The sequence below is a fragment of the Daphnia pulex genome, chromosome 12 (assembly GCF_021134715.1).
Source record: "Daphnia pulex isolate KAP4 chromosome 12, ASM2113471v1".
Classification (NCBI taxonomy): domain Eukaryota; kingdom Metazoa; phylum Arthropoda; class Branchiopoda; order Diplostraca; family Daphniidae; genus Daphnia; species Daphnia pulex.
Genome location: NC_060028.1, coordinates 3,407,397 through 3,424,849, shown reverse-complemented (window position 1 = coordinate 3,424,849; position 17,453 = coordinate 3,407,397). Strand labels below are relative to the sequence as shown.

Here is a 17,453-nt window from a genome sequence, read left to right as displayed (position 1 = left end):
GTAGATGATTAGATAATAGCTTAATTATTGTAAAATTAGATGATTAGATATTAGCTTTATTATTTTAAAATGTTTTCGTATTTTTATTTCCAAAAGCAACAGATCAAAGTGAAAAAAAATTTTTGCTTTTGTCTGTTCGAATACAGTTTGACAGTTCTACCGCTTGGTGCAAATCAGTATGAACGTCACTACGGCACTGATTTCATTTTACTCGCCCTTTCCTTTTTAGAGGAAATCCAACTAGGACTACGTGACTGTGTGTCAGACTTCTGAGAAGACTGGTTTACATTTTTCATATGTGGTATTAGATCTAGATTCGTATTGTCCTACAGTGGTTTGTGGGTTTTTGTTTCCAATCTACGAGTCTGTAATACTGCATGCACCCTCATAAAGTGCATAGTTCCCAAAACCACCAAACGGTGGCGAGATTCCCGGTTTCCATACTCGTTATCTCTGGGGCGTTTCGTTGCAATATGGCGACGGTAGTGAAATTTTTGGAATGAAGTGCCAGGGATTCAGAGTCAAAGACGTATAAATTCATTAATTACCCATTGAGTTCTTAACTTAAGTAATTGTGTAATCTTTTTCTTGAATTGTCGCCAAACGTTTTCTTTCAAATAACCCCAAGTGAGAAAAGTTTTCTGTGTTGGTACTGGGTTTCAGTGAAGTGTCAATTGATCTTTTTGGAACTTCACTCAAAAACAATCTATGCTCGAGAGATTGAACTCGACTAAATATTTTCATCGATGTTACGCCTGTAATTCATGGATTTAGCTGAACGGTTTCAGAACAAACTGAGCATGGCATCAAGACACAGTCCGCATCAACAGCAGGCTGTACCAAATGGCCAGCAAAATCAACAGCAAAATAAGAACATAACTTCACTCTTGTCAAAACTGCATGGAGCATTTGCTGAAGCAATGGCTCCTCCTAAGTTAATGATTGACCGTCGTGCTCTAGAAAAAACATGGAAACTTATGGATAAAGTTGTTAAACTTTGCCAACATTCTAAAATGAATCTGAAGAACTCTCCACCATTTATCCTTGACATACTTCCAGACACCTACCAGCACCTGCGCCTCATCTACACAAAGTATGAGGACAACATGGTTGCACTTAACAATGAAGAATATTTCAAAGTGTTCATTGAAAACCTCATGCGAAAGTGCAAACAAGCAATCAAACTATTTAAGGAAGGGAAGGAAAAGATGTTTGATGAAAATTCTCATTATCGTCGTAATTTAACAAAGCTCAGTTTGGTGTTCAGTCACATGCTAAGTGAATTAAAAGCACTTTTTCCTGGTGGAATGTTTGCTGGTGGTCAATTCCGAATTACCAAAAGTGATGCTGCTGACTTTTGGAGAAATTCATTTGAAGACAGGTAAGACATTGACAGCTTTGATCTCTGGTTTGCTCTTTGTGTTGATAGAATGATACTCTTTCTTCTTTTTAAAGGAATGCTCCCATTTGCTTAAAATTTTCCTTTTGTTTATTAATCTGAATAGTAATGAAATTACCTGAAATAATAAAATATTCACTATTATAATAATATAAATGCTCAGTATAGTATGTACTTGATAAAGTGTATGCATACTAAACATGCATATCAATGAGCTAATGTCTTCCTTGCCTCAAATTTTAAAAAAATTTGTCTTCCATAAACAGTATTTTAAGTATTTTACATGTAAGCTTGAATGTATTAAACTTGTCTAGATTGTTAAATTTCTTTAAGGACGTTCTCTCAGATATGGCCTACTACGAATGTATTCATTTTAATCTTGGGTTTTGCTCCCTCCCTTTGAAATTGTTTCGAATATTTAATAATTGCCAATGTGTTCAATTACAGGACCATAGTTGCATGGAAGATTTTCCGGCAAACCTTGCACGAGGCCCATCCGATTAGTTCCGGACTTGAAGCTATGGCTTTAAAATCAACTATCGATTTAACCTGCAACGACTACATCTCCAACTTCGAGTTTGATGTGTTTACTAGGTAGGAATCATAGCTTGTGCGCACAAATTTATTAGCCTCATTTATAGAAATTTCGTCAAAGGCGTTTGGTTTGGTAACGATTATTTTCAGGACAGTAAAGATTGCTGCCCATTTCTCATGAGTAACCACTACATTTCAAATCAAAAACATTTTGATTTTCAAAATTTGTGCTTATAATTCGTATTAGCTTTAGTAGTTTAGAGACTTTAGACGGTCTTTATGTTAAATATATATATTATTATTGTACAGAACTTGTTACCGTATACAGCTAATAACTATATTGTAGTGAATTTGAATACCATTTTTATCTTTGAACTATAAACTTTTTTAGTTTTTTCTTGTTGAAAATAATTAGAACTGAACTCATTTGAAATTTCACTTCTGCAGATTATTTCAACCATGGTCCACTTTATTAAGAAACTGGCAAATTTTAGCCGTCACTCATCCAGGCTACGTAGCGTTTCTGACCTATGATGAAGTAAAAGCAAGACTACAAAAGTATATTCTTAAACCCGGAAGGTATTAATAATTTTTTCGATTTTTTCTATGATATTTGTCCCATTAGCAATTATTTATGTCTAACACATTTTTAAATTTTTCTACGTAGCTACGTTTTTCGATTAAGTTGCACTCGTTTGGGCCAGTGGGCTATTGGATACGTCACGGCAGATGGCACAATTTTACAGACAATTCCTCAAAACAAGTCTCTTTGCCAAGCATTACTTGACGGATTTAGAGAAGGATTGTAAGCTAAACTGTTACCTGGTTAAAATCAATTAATTTAATTTTAACTAACATTTATATTTTTACAAATGTTTCTTTATTAATTATCTACTTGCAGCTATCTGTTTCCTGACGGACGGTCTGTAAATCCTGATCTAAGCTGGGCTGTAGCTGCAACGCCTGAAGATCACATCCAAGTAACCCAGGAACAGTATGAGCTCTACTGCGAAATGGGATCGACATTTCAGTTGTGCAAGATTTGTGCCGAAAACGATAAAGATGTACGCATTGAGCCCTGTGGTCACTTGCTCTGCACACCTTGCCTTTCATCTTGGCAGGTACGAGATTTTTGTTTGCATTATTTTAATTAGTTGACCTCGACTTACGAATTTTTATTGATACGGTAATATGGCAGGAGTCTGAAGGCCAGGGCTGTCCCTTTTGTCGTGCGGAAATTAAGGGAACAGAACTGGTGGTTGTTGATCCTTTTGAACCAAGCAAGAACAACATTCGATCCGTATTGAATTCTGCTAATAATAACAGTGCTCTCAATATTGCCATCGGAAACGAGTCCATCGGACATGAAGAGGTACTTGGCATCGCACATCGATGAATTATCATCAACCTTCCGCTGTTTTGTCTGCTTTCATGGTCTTTGCTCTACTATTCGTTTATCTCGTTTGGGTGTCTAAATTGGATTTGAGCTTTTTGCTTTCTACTCCTGAATAATTGTTTGTCTGCTATTGAATGTTACTGCAAGGTCACTTTCGTTTAGTTCCGTTTTAGTTCAAGTTTCAATACTTGCTTGTGGTTCCGATGACTGCAATCAGAGTTCCAAATTCATTTTTCGGATTCCCCTGTAACGGAGATAAGCTGTGATGTGGTTGTTTTTAACAATTAGTAACGAGATATAGAGGTGCAAGGGAAAGGGATCAAGTGCGTTTTCACTAAATGTGCCTTATTTCTTTAATTGTTCAATATTTTTTATATCGCTGTCATTAAATACAATAAAGCCAGGGTTCCGGATCGGCTAATTTACCGTTCATTGATGAATTTGTAGCATCTTTCTTTGTGTGTGTGTTGATGTACATTTCAACTTTTCCGTATTTCCAAGCTTCGTTCTCCAGTGTTGTGTAATGTCGAATTTCATGATTTCGTACTGCCTTTCGTTCTCTTTGAATGTTTCTGGTTTTTTTTGGATTGCTTTCCTCTAGTATTAAGTATTAACTGTCGTTTGGCACTCGACAGACACATCATGGCATGTCACATGTATAAGCATTGCTTGTCGTGACTCACTGTTAAAGTTTAAATTCTTCATTCAGCCAATTACTTTTTACCGCTGATCGCATCGGATGTTAAATATAAACAGGTCTGAATTTCAAAGCTGCCTTGAACAATAATTGTTGTTGTCGCTTTTAATTGTAGTTGCACTGCTGATCCTGAATAAGGCAACGGCTTAATCAAAAGCGGATGTGATGCATGTTTTGTTTTATTCGGCTTTATTCTCAACTGTTACTAACCAAACCTCCTAAATACCCTTTATGTTGCATTAATTAGTAACAAAAAGACAAAGTAAAACTTAATAGTTATTGTAAAGTATCCTATTAGTAATAAGGAAAATGTATTGAAATTGTTCTGCTTTCTATTCTCTACGTATTGTCAAGGATTGTCCTATTCTATATATACGTAATTTAATGGAAGATTTGATGGAATTCAGTAGTAGTAGCCTATTATTTCACTGTTGAGAACTTTTCCTTTTCTTTGTTTATATGAAGTCGTGTTTTCTTTAACGGCATTAGTAGGCCTACTCAATTCTTTGCTTCCAATCGAGATTTTTATGTGGCATCATTCTGATTCATATTTATGAGGTACCCCTAATGATGTCTAAAATGGATAACTTAAAGAAATCTCGTCAAAATCAGTCGCCTTCTACATCAACAATCAACTCTGTGGCCCCTCCGTTGCCTCCGCGACGATCTTCGCCGGTGACATTATCTGGACAATCATACCAGAGGTACGTATATTCCATCTAATAAGTAATAGTCCGGGAGCCACAATGACATAGATTTACCCCATAAGAATAACTTTTTTTAGGTTCTTAAAATGAAAGGCAACACAAAGTAAAGTAAAAAAAAAAACTTTGTCTTGACGATAAGTGATGGGGCGTTTGGGTGGGGGGAAGGGATCAAAAATAGGAAAAATGATCGATTTTTGTGAAAATTTACTCCATAAGAATAAAATCTAGAAATAAGCTTAAAATTTAGAGAATATCAAATATAATTAAGTTACATAAAATCTGACATGAAAATCTGGGGCTTTCATGTAATCAGACTGCGATGTGTAGCCCGACGGCTGTTTTTTTTTTTTACTTTGCCGTAAATGGCAACGCAGCATTCGTGGCGCAAATTCAAATTGGATCGAAAGCAAAAGACAATTTGGTGGAAGGATTAAGAGGAGCTAATGACCTCTAGGCATTTGACATCCTGTAGAGTTTTCGGCTGCGACACGGCTCGACCAAGGTCTTATTGGGTCATTCTTGCAGAGTATAGAACAGCGAAAGGTCGAATTTTTAACTCGTTTAGATGAGGTATGGAGAAAAATGGGTGGGACTTCAAGTAAAGGTGAGAGTAATCGATATAAAATTGTCCAACAGTAAATTACATTGAACTTATTAGTGCTGATTTCATATTTCTATAAAGCCTTGCTTGCGCTGTGTACTACATGTAGATAATAAGAAGACTGGAGAGAAAGTAATTGCATTTAAAGATTCGACTGTAAAAAAATGCCAGCAAGTTCAAATTTCCCGTTCAGGCAAGAACTCAAAGTATGCCTCAATAGTCATTCCTTTTTCTTTGGATGCATTTAGTGGATATCATTTAAAGTGTTACAAGGCTTACACTGCCATTTCTTTGTGCAACCCCATTTTGGAAAAAGAAAATCCAAAACACGATTACGAGGAAGAAGTAACGACACATCTGAACCAAAGTGAAGTTCCTCACGAACAAACGAAAAGAGATGCAATTGAGGTCTTAAATGATGTAACACCCGAGGTATTTTAGAGAAAAGATGTATCTTTTTGTGAAAAAAAAACGACAGAAAGAACAAGGGATGTAAGGAAAAATTGCATCTGTGCCAGTCAAGAAACATCGAAAGCAATATAAGAGCAGATGTCGAAGCAGCAAACTACTTTACTTTATTTTACTTTACTAGTAAAATTTTTACACTTTTCATCTGCAGCCAGCTGCCAGCCACACTGCCAGTAGTAGAGGCGTTGCAGCTGAAAGCCGGGGGCAATCGGCCAAGTTGGACCAAGCGACTCGCAATGCTTGAGCCACTGTAACAGACAAAAAGTTACATAGGCTGCTGCGTTTCGCAATAGGGTCGTTGCATGAAATTTAGATTTGTTTTTAAAAATTCATGGTACGAATTAGTTTTTCAAGTTGATTCTCATGGTATTTTTTCAATATTTTTAAAATTAACCGAAGTATGTGGATTTCCAATGCAAAGTTCGAATAAGCTCCTCCCATTTTAAACCGGGCCCTCAGCCATTTTTGGACGGTGCTTAATTTTGGATCCATTTGTAGACGACACTCACTACTAAATTTTAACTGAATTTGACACAAGATACAAAATAGCGAAAAGATACCAAAAGTATCCTATCTTATCTTATCTTAACTTATGTTTTACGAAAGATAGAATTCACTGTCCCAGATCCCAGATGCAAGAAGTGAACAAGATATCGAAGATCTTAGATGTCAACATTTATCCTCTATTGTCAGCGCCTCTTGGTATTAGACCGAGCAAAACCTTCAGAAAAACCGCAAAACCACCCCCCCCCTTATTCTCCAACTGGCTGTGGTGCTAATTTCAAGAGCTTGTGCTTTAATCAAACATTTATTCGATTTCTTCGCTCTATTTTTATTTTTTGAATAAAAAAAAATAATAGGGAGATTGGGGCGATCTACCGTTCGGGTCGGTAGGCTCAATTGATTTCTTGATGGGTTAGAATTGCAATAAAATATTCAAAAATCAGGAGATGTAGATGTTAGTAATGCGCATCTTAAAACTAAATTTCATGGTAGTACGACGAACGGTTGAGGAATGAAAAGTGAAATAAATTTTTCGTCTTAAAATTGGGTCGTCCTACTTTGACTTTCGAATCAAGTGTTGGCTTTCCCGATTACTTTAAAATTATAAAAAAATATGTAAAATACTCTACGTTATCTCCTCTTCAAGCCTGTTTAGTTTGCTTTATATTTACAATGGTTTAAATAAGAGATATTCAATAATATACTAAGACCCCTTTGTTGGGGGCGCATCCGCCACACAGTGTCGGGGCTTTTTTTTACATAAAATTGCATATGATAGCAGTAAAATCATTTGTGTTCGACTTTTTCCGTGTTTTTAGTCAACTACCATACTTATTTAAGCTTTTTAATTGATATTCCGTTGATGGGTTGCATTATTGGGTTATTTTTTTTAACTTTAAGTTTCTACTGTCAGTCAACGGTTTTTCCGTAAGAAATACAGGGGCCGAGACACCCCGGCGGTGTGAGCAAGTGACCCCGTATCTGGGGCGGGTTTGCTCTTTTTTTTTTAAATCGGAAATAATCTAGTCTTAATTTATTTAGATCAGATTGAAAAAATCACCATTTAAAGCAGGAAGGATTATCTTTCTTTAAAGATTTGGTGGGTCTAAATACAGTGGAAAATAAAGGAATGGGAGCTAAAAGAAAAAAAGTGAGCCAGATCGCCCCACTCTCCCTAATAATGGGAAAATTATTCGAAAATAAAGAATCGATATTAAACTACACATTTTAAGAAATAAGAATAAAGATTTATTCAAAATTTTATTCTGAATAAAGAATTTATTCGGTAGAACACTGGAGACCAGAACTATCGTGGACATTGTAGTTGGACCCTCCAAGTTGGAAAGGGTCATGAAAAAAAAGTTGGAATGGTTTCAAAAATCAAAATTTCTACAGTTTATTTGTATAAGCGTAAACGTTCTGCTTTATTTTGGGGGTTCATTTTTATTGAATCGAGGAGTCATCTCATTCCACGCCAAAAAATCCTGAGGTCGTTGCGACCATCTCACAGATTTTTAAATTTGTTGGTGGTTGGGTTCTTAATAGTTAGAAAATAAGGTATGCCAAAGGATTTTGCTTAAATCTTAGCCGTTTGGCTTATATAGGTGTCTAAAGTTGAGACTTTTTTCAAAAAAGTTGAAAAAATGTGTTTTGCGCTTTTATTTTTAAAACCAACATGATCTTATGAATGAAGAATTTGTATTACAGGAGTGTTGAAAGGGTATACAAAAATTAATTTTAAGACCTTCATCGGAATTATAGTCCCCCCAGAGAATCGTTTTTTTTAAATAAAATATTTTTGAAATTCATTACTAGGCCTATTTACGGGGTACTTTTAATGCACCTAGATTAACGATTTTTCTGCTACTGGTTCGGTATCAAATCGAAAATCGATTTGACACCGGGTCAGTAGCAATCACAATTTCATCGAACTGGCAACTTCGGACGTTAGCCAACTCTATTCCAGTTAAGACTGTATTCAAAAAATTCAATGGGAAAATTATAAAAATCATTTTTAATTTTTCTAAAAGTTTCTTAGTGCGAAAAAGGGTGAGAAGGATAGAAAATTTTTAATTTACGTGTAGTTAACATGGTTTGCTATAGACCTTTCCCTAATAAATAATAACGAAAAATCAATTGGACAATTAACTCGAACATTTAAGAATAATAATGGGCTCAATAAAGAACTTCTCCGTTTCTCTACTGCCCTAGTGGCACTTTTCCTCCCTTGGACGTCCATGGCACGTCTGTACATCCCAGCCATATCTACATCCAAATTGAAAATTTCTGATGGAGACAAGACAGCCATAGAAAAGCAAGCTTATCAGCTCGCCGCGAAGGGATAGTCGTAAGCCAGTTGAAAACTGTCTTAAATGAAAAATTCAGGGCCTATTGTTAAGTCGGACTTTGTGCTAAATGCAATCCTAATTTTTCAGAATTTTTCTATAAATTCAATGTTTTTTCTATGAAATTTTGTGAAAAAAATTTTATTGCTAAATTTTGATTTTTCTGAGTCATGGTTAACAAAAAGGCATGGGTCAAAACAATATTTTTATTCTAAAAAAAGTAAATCTATAATAAGATTAGAACCATGGCCCTCTTCATTATCATGTCAGCGCTATGACCAATAATCTATTTTTCGCATTTAAATTCGGTCCATTATTAAATGAAATTGATTGCTGTGCGACAGTGTCGTGTTTTTTATTGAAAAATTTTTCATCACGATATTTCGTCAGTTCCGAACCTAGACTACTCATACCCTAACCCATTCACACCGATGTTCACGATAAACGATGTTGGTGGGAGGCGGACTTGAACCAGTCAACTTCGCCACACGAATCTAAAGTCATAGTCAGAGCGGAACTGTGCTAACGTTGTAGATGATCTCACAGAAAAGGGCAATGAGTTCCAGATTGCTGGGCCAGCACATGAGAAGGAGGTTGAGCCATACTTCTTTGACTTGATTCTTGGTACAACAAACTCAGGACGGGAGGACAAACGACGAAGAGAACTGGCTGGCTCGTAGCGCGTGACAAGGGGAGTCAGATAGATTGGTGCAGTTCCATTTAGGCAATGAAACATCATCAACAGAGATATCTTTAAATCAATGCGTTGGCGGACAGGAAGCCAATGAAGGGATTTAAGATACGAAGTGATGTGGTCTCGTCTGTTGAAGCCAGTCGCGAGTCGGGCAGCCCAGTTTTGAATCTTTTGAAGCACACATAACGGCCAGTAATTTGACTGATCGTCGGGACATAAGCTAGATTTCTTCAGAAGTGGTGTGATCAAAGCGATTTTCATCCCTTCCAGAAAAAAGGCACTAGAGAGAGATAGGTTTATTATAGTCGTAATTTGAATAGCCAGGACGTCTACGAATTCCTTGAGAAGGGAAGTTAGAAGTGGGTCAAGCGATGATGACTTAGCAGGGCACGACATGACCAGAGCGACTGTCTGGCTGATGGTAATAAGCAGAAACAGAGAGAAATCACTTTTCGGATTGGCAGATTCATCATGTCTAGGAAAGGAGTCAGTGGAATCTAAGACAGAACGAATGGTCGAGATCTTGTCGTCGAAATAAACACTGAATCGCTCTACCAAAGATGGCAGTGAGTCATGATCCGGGAGTCGCAGTGCAGGCTTCTTGAGGAGAAAAGAGTCAACCAGTTTGAAGAGAGAACGCTTACTAGCAGACTCGGTTATCTTCTGAGTGATGAAAGATGTTTTATAATCGAAAATAAGTTTCTTTAAGGTCTCACGGGCGCTAGTAGAGCACTCTCGGTCAATGGTAAGACCCAGTACTTAGATTTTTCTTGAGCTGGCGAGAGCAGGCAAATAATCATATGTATTTTATTCCAAAATTGACGGAAGGTTTGCACCACCCTTTATTTACTTATTTTGCGCTTTTTCTTTCTCTTCTTCCCCTATTTCTCTCATTCATCTTACTCATTTTTATGTACAGCACTTAGAAGTTCGGTGGGCTTCTTAAATTTCCCTTCAGTCAATTTCAAATAGAAGCACATTGAGCTGTTTTAATTCTTATGAAACTTCTAAGCATGACTGTACCTGTAAAGTTTCAATTTCAATTGAATGAAATGGAAATTTTTAACAGGAATCAACAGTTCCCATATTACAACTCGAGCATTTTCCTGTTAAAGGAAGCTAAATTACCCTTCTTTTGGTTAGGCTTTTACGGGGTGTGCTTAATCATAGGAATGTTCCTGAAACTTAAACATTTCAATTGTTTAAATATTAAAAAAATCTTCACTTTGAGGTAGAAAAATTGAAAAGGGTAGAAAAAAGAAAATTTTTCGGGAAACACTAGAAAATTTGCCTTGTTTCTTTTACGGTATCTTGTGGGTTTCTTTTGGTAGATAATTGATTTACAGAAAATAATATAATTTCACCACTCATGTTGGTCCTTTAGGTCTGCTATAGAAGTGTTAACTGACCCTATACGTCAAACTCACCATCAACTAGACAGAAGAGGTTGGCATTTAAAAATTTTCTTATATTAACAAAATACTCGATTTTTTCCACTTTTAACAAACTACGAAATTATTCTTCATTTCAATTCAAACTTTGTTTATATCACGAAACGCAACAGTCTAAGTCATTTTTTCTCTTCATCCAGCCGCTGTAAAGGAATAGCAGCTGTAAGCCTGGGGCAATCGGCCATGAAGTCATTTGGGTAGCAATTGACTCTCGCAGCACATAAAAAGTGACTTAGGCTACTGCATTTCACGATTGAAACAATGTTTACTAAATATGTTGATCAGCCCTAAAGTGAAAATTGACTAATTTTTTATTATTCATTTTAATTTGGCACAGCTCAAAAGTCAAGAACTGGATTAATATGGATTAATGCGAAATCAACACAGCGACTTTCACCATCGATGGCTTTTCCAGTAGCTTCAGTGAAGTGTAGATCTTGCCCCACTCTTTGTTCGTTAGAAGATGATTAACAAAATGAAGCAACTGTAAAGATATTTACAATGTTGATTATCTGCTGCATCATGCTTTAAATAATGTTATTTTGTATGATTTGTAGGCCCACCATACAAATGTAATCTTCTAAGTTCTAAAACTTTACAACCTATATGAATCGAAGTTGTAATCCACTAGCAATATTGTTTACTATTATTTCCCGTTCAAAATTAAAGCTAAAATATTGCAGTGCAAAAGCATCTCATTACTGTTGAAATATCTTACACCCATTGTTTAAAAATATATAAATGAACAAAACTAAAATTTAATACACATTTTCTTTTGATTAAGAGATTTTAGGCTACATATAAAGAATTAGAAAAACGCAACAATCAAAGCGCCAAAGCAGGTGTAAGAGACTAAATGCTACAGGGAAAACCAGGATCAAGCTAGACGCATTGTCTGAAAAAAGCGCATCATTTAGTAGAAAAATCTATGCCATAACCAAAACAAAAGTATTCGCATGCGAAACTTTAAAAGCATCGTGGATAAAAGGCACAGTGGTTGCAGTGGCTGCTTGAAGTTTTGTTAATCGGTTCTTGTTCCAAATCCCACGACCAGGACCATTTTTTTTTTATTTCCCCAGGGCTGTACCGTATTTATAACACAATCAGTGTATCCGTAAAAATTATTTGATAACAAAATTCATTTTCCCTTTTCAATCTTTCAAGAAACCTCTTGTTCACTAAAGAGCAATGGGTTTAGTGGTGTTTTGATAATGATAAACTTAAGGAAGATTTGGTTCCGTTTTCGAATCTTACCGTGGTAATTTTTTTAATAATATTTCAAACGCAAGTCTATCAAAAGTTTTTCCCGAATTCGACACGGGGCTGAAAATAACGTTAACACCATGATAGCACTAAACCCATGTTACCATGAGAAGAACAACACATACTTATACCCTATACTTTACTTTGTAATAAAAGGACAATTTATTTGTTCAAAAATTTGGACTATTTAGGCTTGTCCAAATTTAGAGATGTTTTCCTACATGGTGACAAATTTAAATTCAAATTGGCAATACTGTATATTTTGTCTGCAACAACCCCAGTTTAATTATACAAATGGTCGGGAAAATAGCTCATATCTCTCGACAAATAGTATTTAATAAGGAAACCTATACAAATTTACTATACGTGTTTATTCTTTTGAATAGAGTATAATGGGTATGTTTTAAAAGTGTATATTACCTCAAAAACAAAATGGTTGGAAGGTCATATTGCTGGGCAACATGGAACTTCGTCAAAATAATGATTCCAAATAAATAATGAGTCTTTTGTGAATTTTCTGTCTTTGAAGGTGTTCCCAGTACTCTGTTGTGGTTTTTCGTTAGTAAAAATATTCTTGAAGTCCTTTATAAGCTTTATGCCTTCTCGTCCTTAAAGCATCCGGAACTCAAACGTACCAAGCATGGATTCCAAGCCGTCTTGGGATCACAGACAATGAGGCAACGGATAAACTTGCCAATAACGAGGAAGAAATTCCCTTCCAAAACTGAATTCGTAATCCACTCACATCCAACGAAATGACAGCCCTATACAAAAAGAAATGGTTAATGGCAACTCTCAACGATTTAAAAAATGTGGCAAACCCTGTGTCACATTCAAAAGCAGATTATTAGGCATAATCGACTGGCTGCACCACCAACACAGATCCATAAACAATTCACTTTATTACTTAAGGACTGGCCACAACAGATAGAACGCCTTCATGAGCAAGCTGGACATGGACAATGAACCACTGTGTCAACATGGCTGTTTATAGTTGGAGGAAACATACCATATTCTTACCACCTGCCTTAAGAAGATTACATCCTCGGGATGATCCTGTGGTACTTATTTATTTTGTTAGTTTTTAGAAAATAGTAAAGACATTTTAAGCTTTCGAAAACAACAAGTGTTCACTTGTTTAATTGCTTCGCTCTAATGCTTCCAGAGAATACAATACTTCTGCAGCTTTAGCACGACTATCATTTACTATGATTCCGCAGGCGGTTGTGTGTTTCTACCGTTGCGGATTGACCTCTTTCCAAGAAGTAACACAGTTTTTTTAACGCAGTTTTTAGTAGAGCAAGGGAAAAGTCCATACATCACAGATGGTGTTGGTCTTTGTGCGATGGCTAGTTAAACATTTGGTTTAATGAATGGTGTTGGGGAGTGGAGTAAAGTTGATCACTTACATGTGTGAATTTTGCTATGCAAAACGTTAACAGCAGCCTGATTACATAGCTAAACTAGGTAGGCTAAGGAGGTAAAATATGACCTCGTTAAATTTTTAGTAGAGCAAGGGAAAAGTCCATACATCACAGATGATAATGGTCTTTGTGCGATGGCTAGTTAAACCAACCCGTGTCCGACTGCACACGTGCAATATACCGCACAAGTCATGCGCCACTTTTCCTCTCGCTCTTCCCTATACCGCTAGTGTCGTATGGTGGGAAACGGCGACAACTCGTTTTCTGTCAACACCATTCTGGTAGGCAAAATGTCAGGCAAACCAAACTTAAAAAAGAAAAACACTTTCGATAGAAGAAAAAATAGCCATTTCGCTAAAAAAAAACTTGCTCGTGATAAAGGAAAAGCAGATGCTAGACGGATAAAGCGAAATCCATTAAACCTTCAATTTTTTTCCAGATATGGGGATTTTAAAGAAGAAAAGAATAAAAAACTTGCAATAAAAGCTGTCAATAAAGTTTCTAAAATGAAAGGTAATCATATTTTGAGACCAAAGTTAATTCAAAAACATGATTTAATCTTTTTCAATATAGGATTATTCAATAAAAACCCTGTTGAGGAAAGTGAAACAGACCTTCCGCCTCACCATGGAAATGAAATCGAACAACAACATTCTTCTACACCTGCAAATGATATTATGTCCAAGGACAGCTGTGCCAGCAAAGTATTGTTGTCCTGTTTGGCAAGCGAACCAAAGCTTGAGCCTCAAAGTGAAACTGATGCTAGTTTGCTAACAAAACGATTACTTACGGTAAAAAATATTGTCCCAGAAACATTCAAGAGTCTTACCTAGGTGTACTAATAAAGCTTTTTATTGCAGGCCCTGTACCGGGAGCGATTTTATTCAAAACGTCTCGATCTTTTTTTGAAAGCTAGGAGTATGACGGAAGCGGAAGATCTTCCGAAGTTACAAAAATTGCTCGAAGATGAAACCCCCCGATATTTAAGTAATGATTAACAAGGAGAAGGGTGCAACAATTTATTGAAGCCTTTCTATTGTATGAACGTGTTATTAAATATCTTTTAATTTTAATTTGTACCAAGGCCATAATGGAAAAGCGACATGTCATCTATCCGATCTCCAATAAGAGCTTGAAGCTATTCATTTTGAAATTTATACTGTTCACGACGAAATTAGCAGTGTCGCAAGTATAAAAATTTTAAATTTAGTGGTAAAAAGCTCTTTGATTGATTTTTAAGCAGCTGCGTCAAAGTAAAGAACCAAACTGAGGAGACGCCAGACTATTGAAAGCCAAAGCAATAATTATCATTAATGAGATTAATGCAATTTCAAAATCTTTCAAAGTAACGGCAGAACATTTTTCCGAAGGGATTTTCCCGTGGGATTCTGCACATGACGGTAAATGGTGTATTTGGACCATAAAAATCAAGAGAACCCTAGTTTCTGTGATTATTGTTGAGTGACCTTTAAGGAGAACTTCAAAATTATAGATTGCCAGATTCTGAAAAAAAGAAACAAAGAACAAATCCATCAATCAAAAACGGAAATGAGGCAGTTCCTCCAGTCTCTTCAAAACAGCACGTTACTTGCTAAACAGAACGTGAACCACCATTTGAAGGAAGAAGCAGAACTTAATATTTCGAAATCCGGAAGACTAATATTTGTGGAAGTTAACATGTTATCTGGATATGACGAAGAATTGTCATACCTCCGACTGCGAAACCCCCATTTTCTCTTAATCTTTGCTTGATGTTGATGAAAGTGATGACTACGACTCCGACACTGATAGTGAAAATGACGATGCTGTGTAGGATGTTGTGTAATTTATTTTTAAGCAGCTTGTGCCTTGTCTAAATTACATAATATGACTGTACAACTTGGAATATATCATACTGTACCTGCATACAACTGTATCATCAATTATGAATATTATACCGTGGACCGTGTTGATAAAATAAACATGGATTTTTATTATTTGTTTATATAAAGAATGAGTTCTATAGTAAACGAAGTCGAAACACTTACACTTACATGAAATTCGAATCGCCGCGAGAAAATGGCCCCCGTCTGTGATTGGTCGTTGCGTTTTTTGGATACATACCATACAAGACGGCAAAATTTTGCTGTTTTGTACACACCAAAACATTCCTTGTCTCACGAGGATCTGATCTAATAATCTAATTATTGGCTTTAAAACATGAAACGAGCAAAAACAATACCCGAACGGAGTGCCCAAAGTTTGCCACTTTCTGTGGTTTTCCCCTCCCCCATGAAATCGTCAAAAATTAAAAAAGTTAATTATTGGACAAACTAATAATTCAAAATGAATGATCTAACGTGAAATGAATAGAGGTTGGTAAGGGCTATCGATTCCTGTAAAATTTAAAGCATGTTTTCCATAAGCAGAAATTTTTAGAACAAATAGTTTTTTTTCTTTTTGTCGCCTAAGTCCAGTATTTCTCTGAAACGAAAAAATTGTAGAAATTTTTTAATTTTTTAAATCTTTTGTTGATGAAAATCTTGATATAAATTTTACAGGAATCTCAAATCAAATTTTCAGACATGGGTTGAGTTAAACATTTGGTTTAATGAATGGTGTTGGGGAGTGGAGGAAAGTTGATCACTTATATGTGTGTATTTTGCTATGCAAAACGTTAACAGCAGCTGATTACATAGCTTAACTAGGTAGGCTAAGGAGGTAAAATATGACGTTGTTAAATTTTTAGTAGAGCATGGGAAAAGTCCGTACATCACAGATGATGTTGGTCTTTGTGCGATGGGTAGTTAAACATTTGGTTTAATGAATGGTGTTGAGGAGTGGAGGAAAGTTGATCACTTACATGGGGGTATTTTTCTATGCAAAACGTTAACAGCAGCCTGATTACATAGCTTAATTAGGTAGGCTAAGGAGGTAAAATATGACTTCATTAAATTTTTAGTAGAGCAAGGGAAAAGTCCATACATCACAGATGATGTTGGTCCGCATTGGAAGTGCCGGAATCGGAAACAAAGAACGAACAGAATAAAGATTCGGACTTGGAGATCATTGAACAAATTTCTACCTATAACGAACGGTATGATACTAATAATATTTGTAACGATGCAAATGCTACTGAATTTTTCACGTCTCTGTCGCAAAATTCACCTGGTACAGTAAACTGTTAACTATATTTAAAAATTGAAATTTCTTCACTCACCCCCCTTACCATTAACCCCACTTCCACTTAACATATATCAGTCATATTTGCATTGTCTTTCAGCGAAGTTGATCAGACTGCAAGTCTAATAAAAAAAAATTTTAAAGAGCCGTAAAGTTGTTTGAAGTAAAGTTATAAATATCACTTAAATTTTATCAATTATCAATTTTTTATTTCTCTAGATTTGTTATGAAAAATGACCACCGAATAAAAATTTGTATAATATGTCTTAAGTGCGGTAAGTAATGCCCCTAATTTCGCATGCCTATTCAGTTTGCATCTCAATTGTTTGTTTGTTTTTATTTTTCTAGAAACTTATGAATTGTCCAAAAACAAATTGATTAATGAAATAGCAAAATTGCTTGTCTTTTTGAAATAAAATTGCAATGTCTGGGTACCAGTGTATTGAATTTGATGGTTATTTAGGATATGATCAAATCTTAAAAAATAAAAAGAATGTCAAATCCAAATCAAATCAAAATGAAAATATTTAAAAAAATTTAAAATGAAATCATTCAAAAAATTGATAAAATCCAAATCATAAAAAAATCCAAATCCAAATAAAATCCAAATAAAATCCCAATAAAGTTTTTTTAAACTGGTGGGGTACCAAATGTCACGTCATGAATCATGGTTCAAAATGAGTGTCATCATTAAACATTTTTTGTTCTATTTTTTCTTTTCAGTATGCTGTTATTGCTGTGTTTTTCTCTCTTGTCTCGTCACTGTAGATCTGTCAACTGTGAGAACTTTTACTCGTTTAAATGGGAA

At 35.6% G+C, this 17,453-nt stretch overlaps 2 protein-coding genes across 3 annotated transcripts; both read left to right on the top strand.

Annotated features, from left to right (window-relative positions):
- Positions 1-224: 224 nt before the first annotated feature.
- LOC124210070 (E3 ubiquitin-protein ligase CBL-B-B-like) lies at positions 225-11,579 on the top strand. Its single transcript, XM_046608371.1, has 9 exons — positions 225-1,381; positions 1,847-1,993; positions 2,381-2,512; positions 2,601-2,738; positions 2,835-3,054; positions 3,132-3,305; positions 4,585-4,730; positions 10,730-10,791; positions 11,134-11,579. The coding sequence occupies exons 1-9, from the start codon at positions 765-767 to the stop codon at positions 11,265-11,267; spliced, it is 1,770 nt and encodes a 589-aa protein (XP_046464327.1). The 5' UTR covers positions 225-764; the 3' UTR covers positions 11,268-11,579.
- A 1,676-nt stretch (positions 11,580-13,255) lies between these two features.
- LOC124208658 lies at positions 13,256-15,527 on the top strand. 2 transcript variants are annotated; one of them, XR_006880543.1, is made up of 5 exons: positions 13,256-13,996; positions 14,057-14,274; positions 14,344-14,470; positions 14,568-14,883; positions 14,976-15,527. XR_006880543.1 is itself a non-coding variant. In XM_046606503.1 (4 exons), exons 1-4 carry the CDS (start codon positions 13,720-13,722, stop codon positions 14,609-14,611), a joined length of 666 nt encoding a protein of 221 aa, XP_046462459.1. In that variant the 5' UTR covers positions 13,256-13,719; the 3' UTR covers positions 14,612-15,527. The 2 variants fall into 2 exon arrangements, 1 of the variants encoding a protein (XP_046462459.1); XM_046606503.1 differs by having other exon boundaries at positions 14,568-15,527.
- The last annotated feature ends 1,926 nt before the right edge of the window (positions 15,528-17,453 follow it).

Excerpts from the sequence above, each read along its gene's own strand:
- LOC124210070 (XM_046608371.1), top strand. The coding sequence starts at position 765 with ATGGATTTAGCTGAACGGTTTCAGAACAAACTGAGCATGGCATCAAGA. Across the intron at positions 3,306-4,584 it reads AGTCCATCGGACATGAAGAG|GTACCCCTAATGATGTCTAA; the intron begins GTACTTGGCATC and ends CATATTTATGAG. Across the intron at positions 10,792-11,133 it reads CCATCAACTAGACAGAAGAG|CTCAAAAGTCAAGAACTGGA; the intron begins GTTGGCATTTAA and ends AATTTGGCACAG.
- LOC124208658 (XM_046606503.1), top strand. The coding sequence starts at position 13,720 with ATGGTGGGAAACGGCGACAACTCGTTTTCTGTCAACACCATTCTGGTA. Across the intron at positions 13,997-14,056 it reads TAAAGTTTCTAAAATGAAAG|GATTATTCAATAAAAACCCT; the intron begins GTAATCATATTT and ends TTTTCAATATAG. Across the intron at positions 14,471-14,567 it reads TGAAACCCCCCGATATTTAA|GCCATAATGGAAAAGCGACA; the intron begins GTAATGATTAAC and ends ATTTGTACCAAG.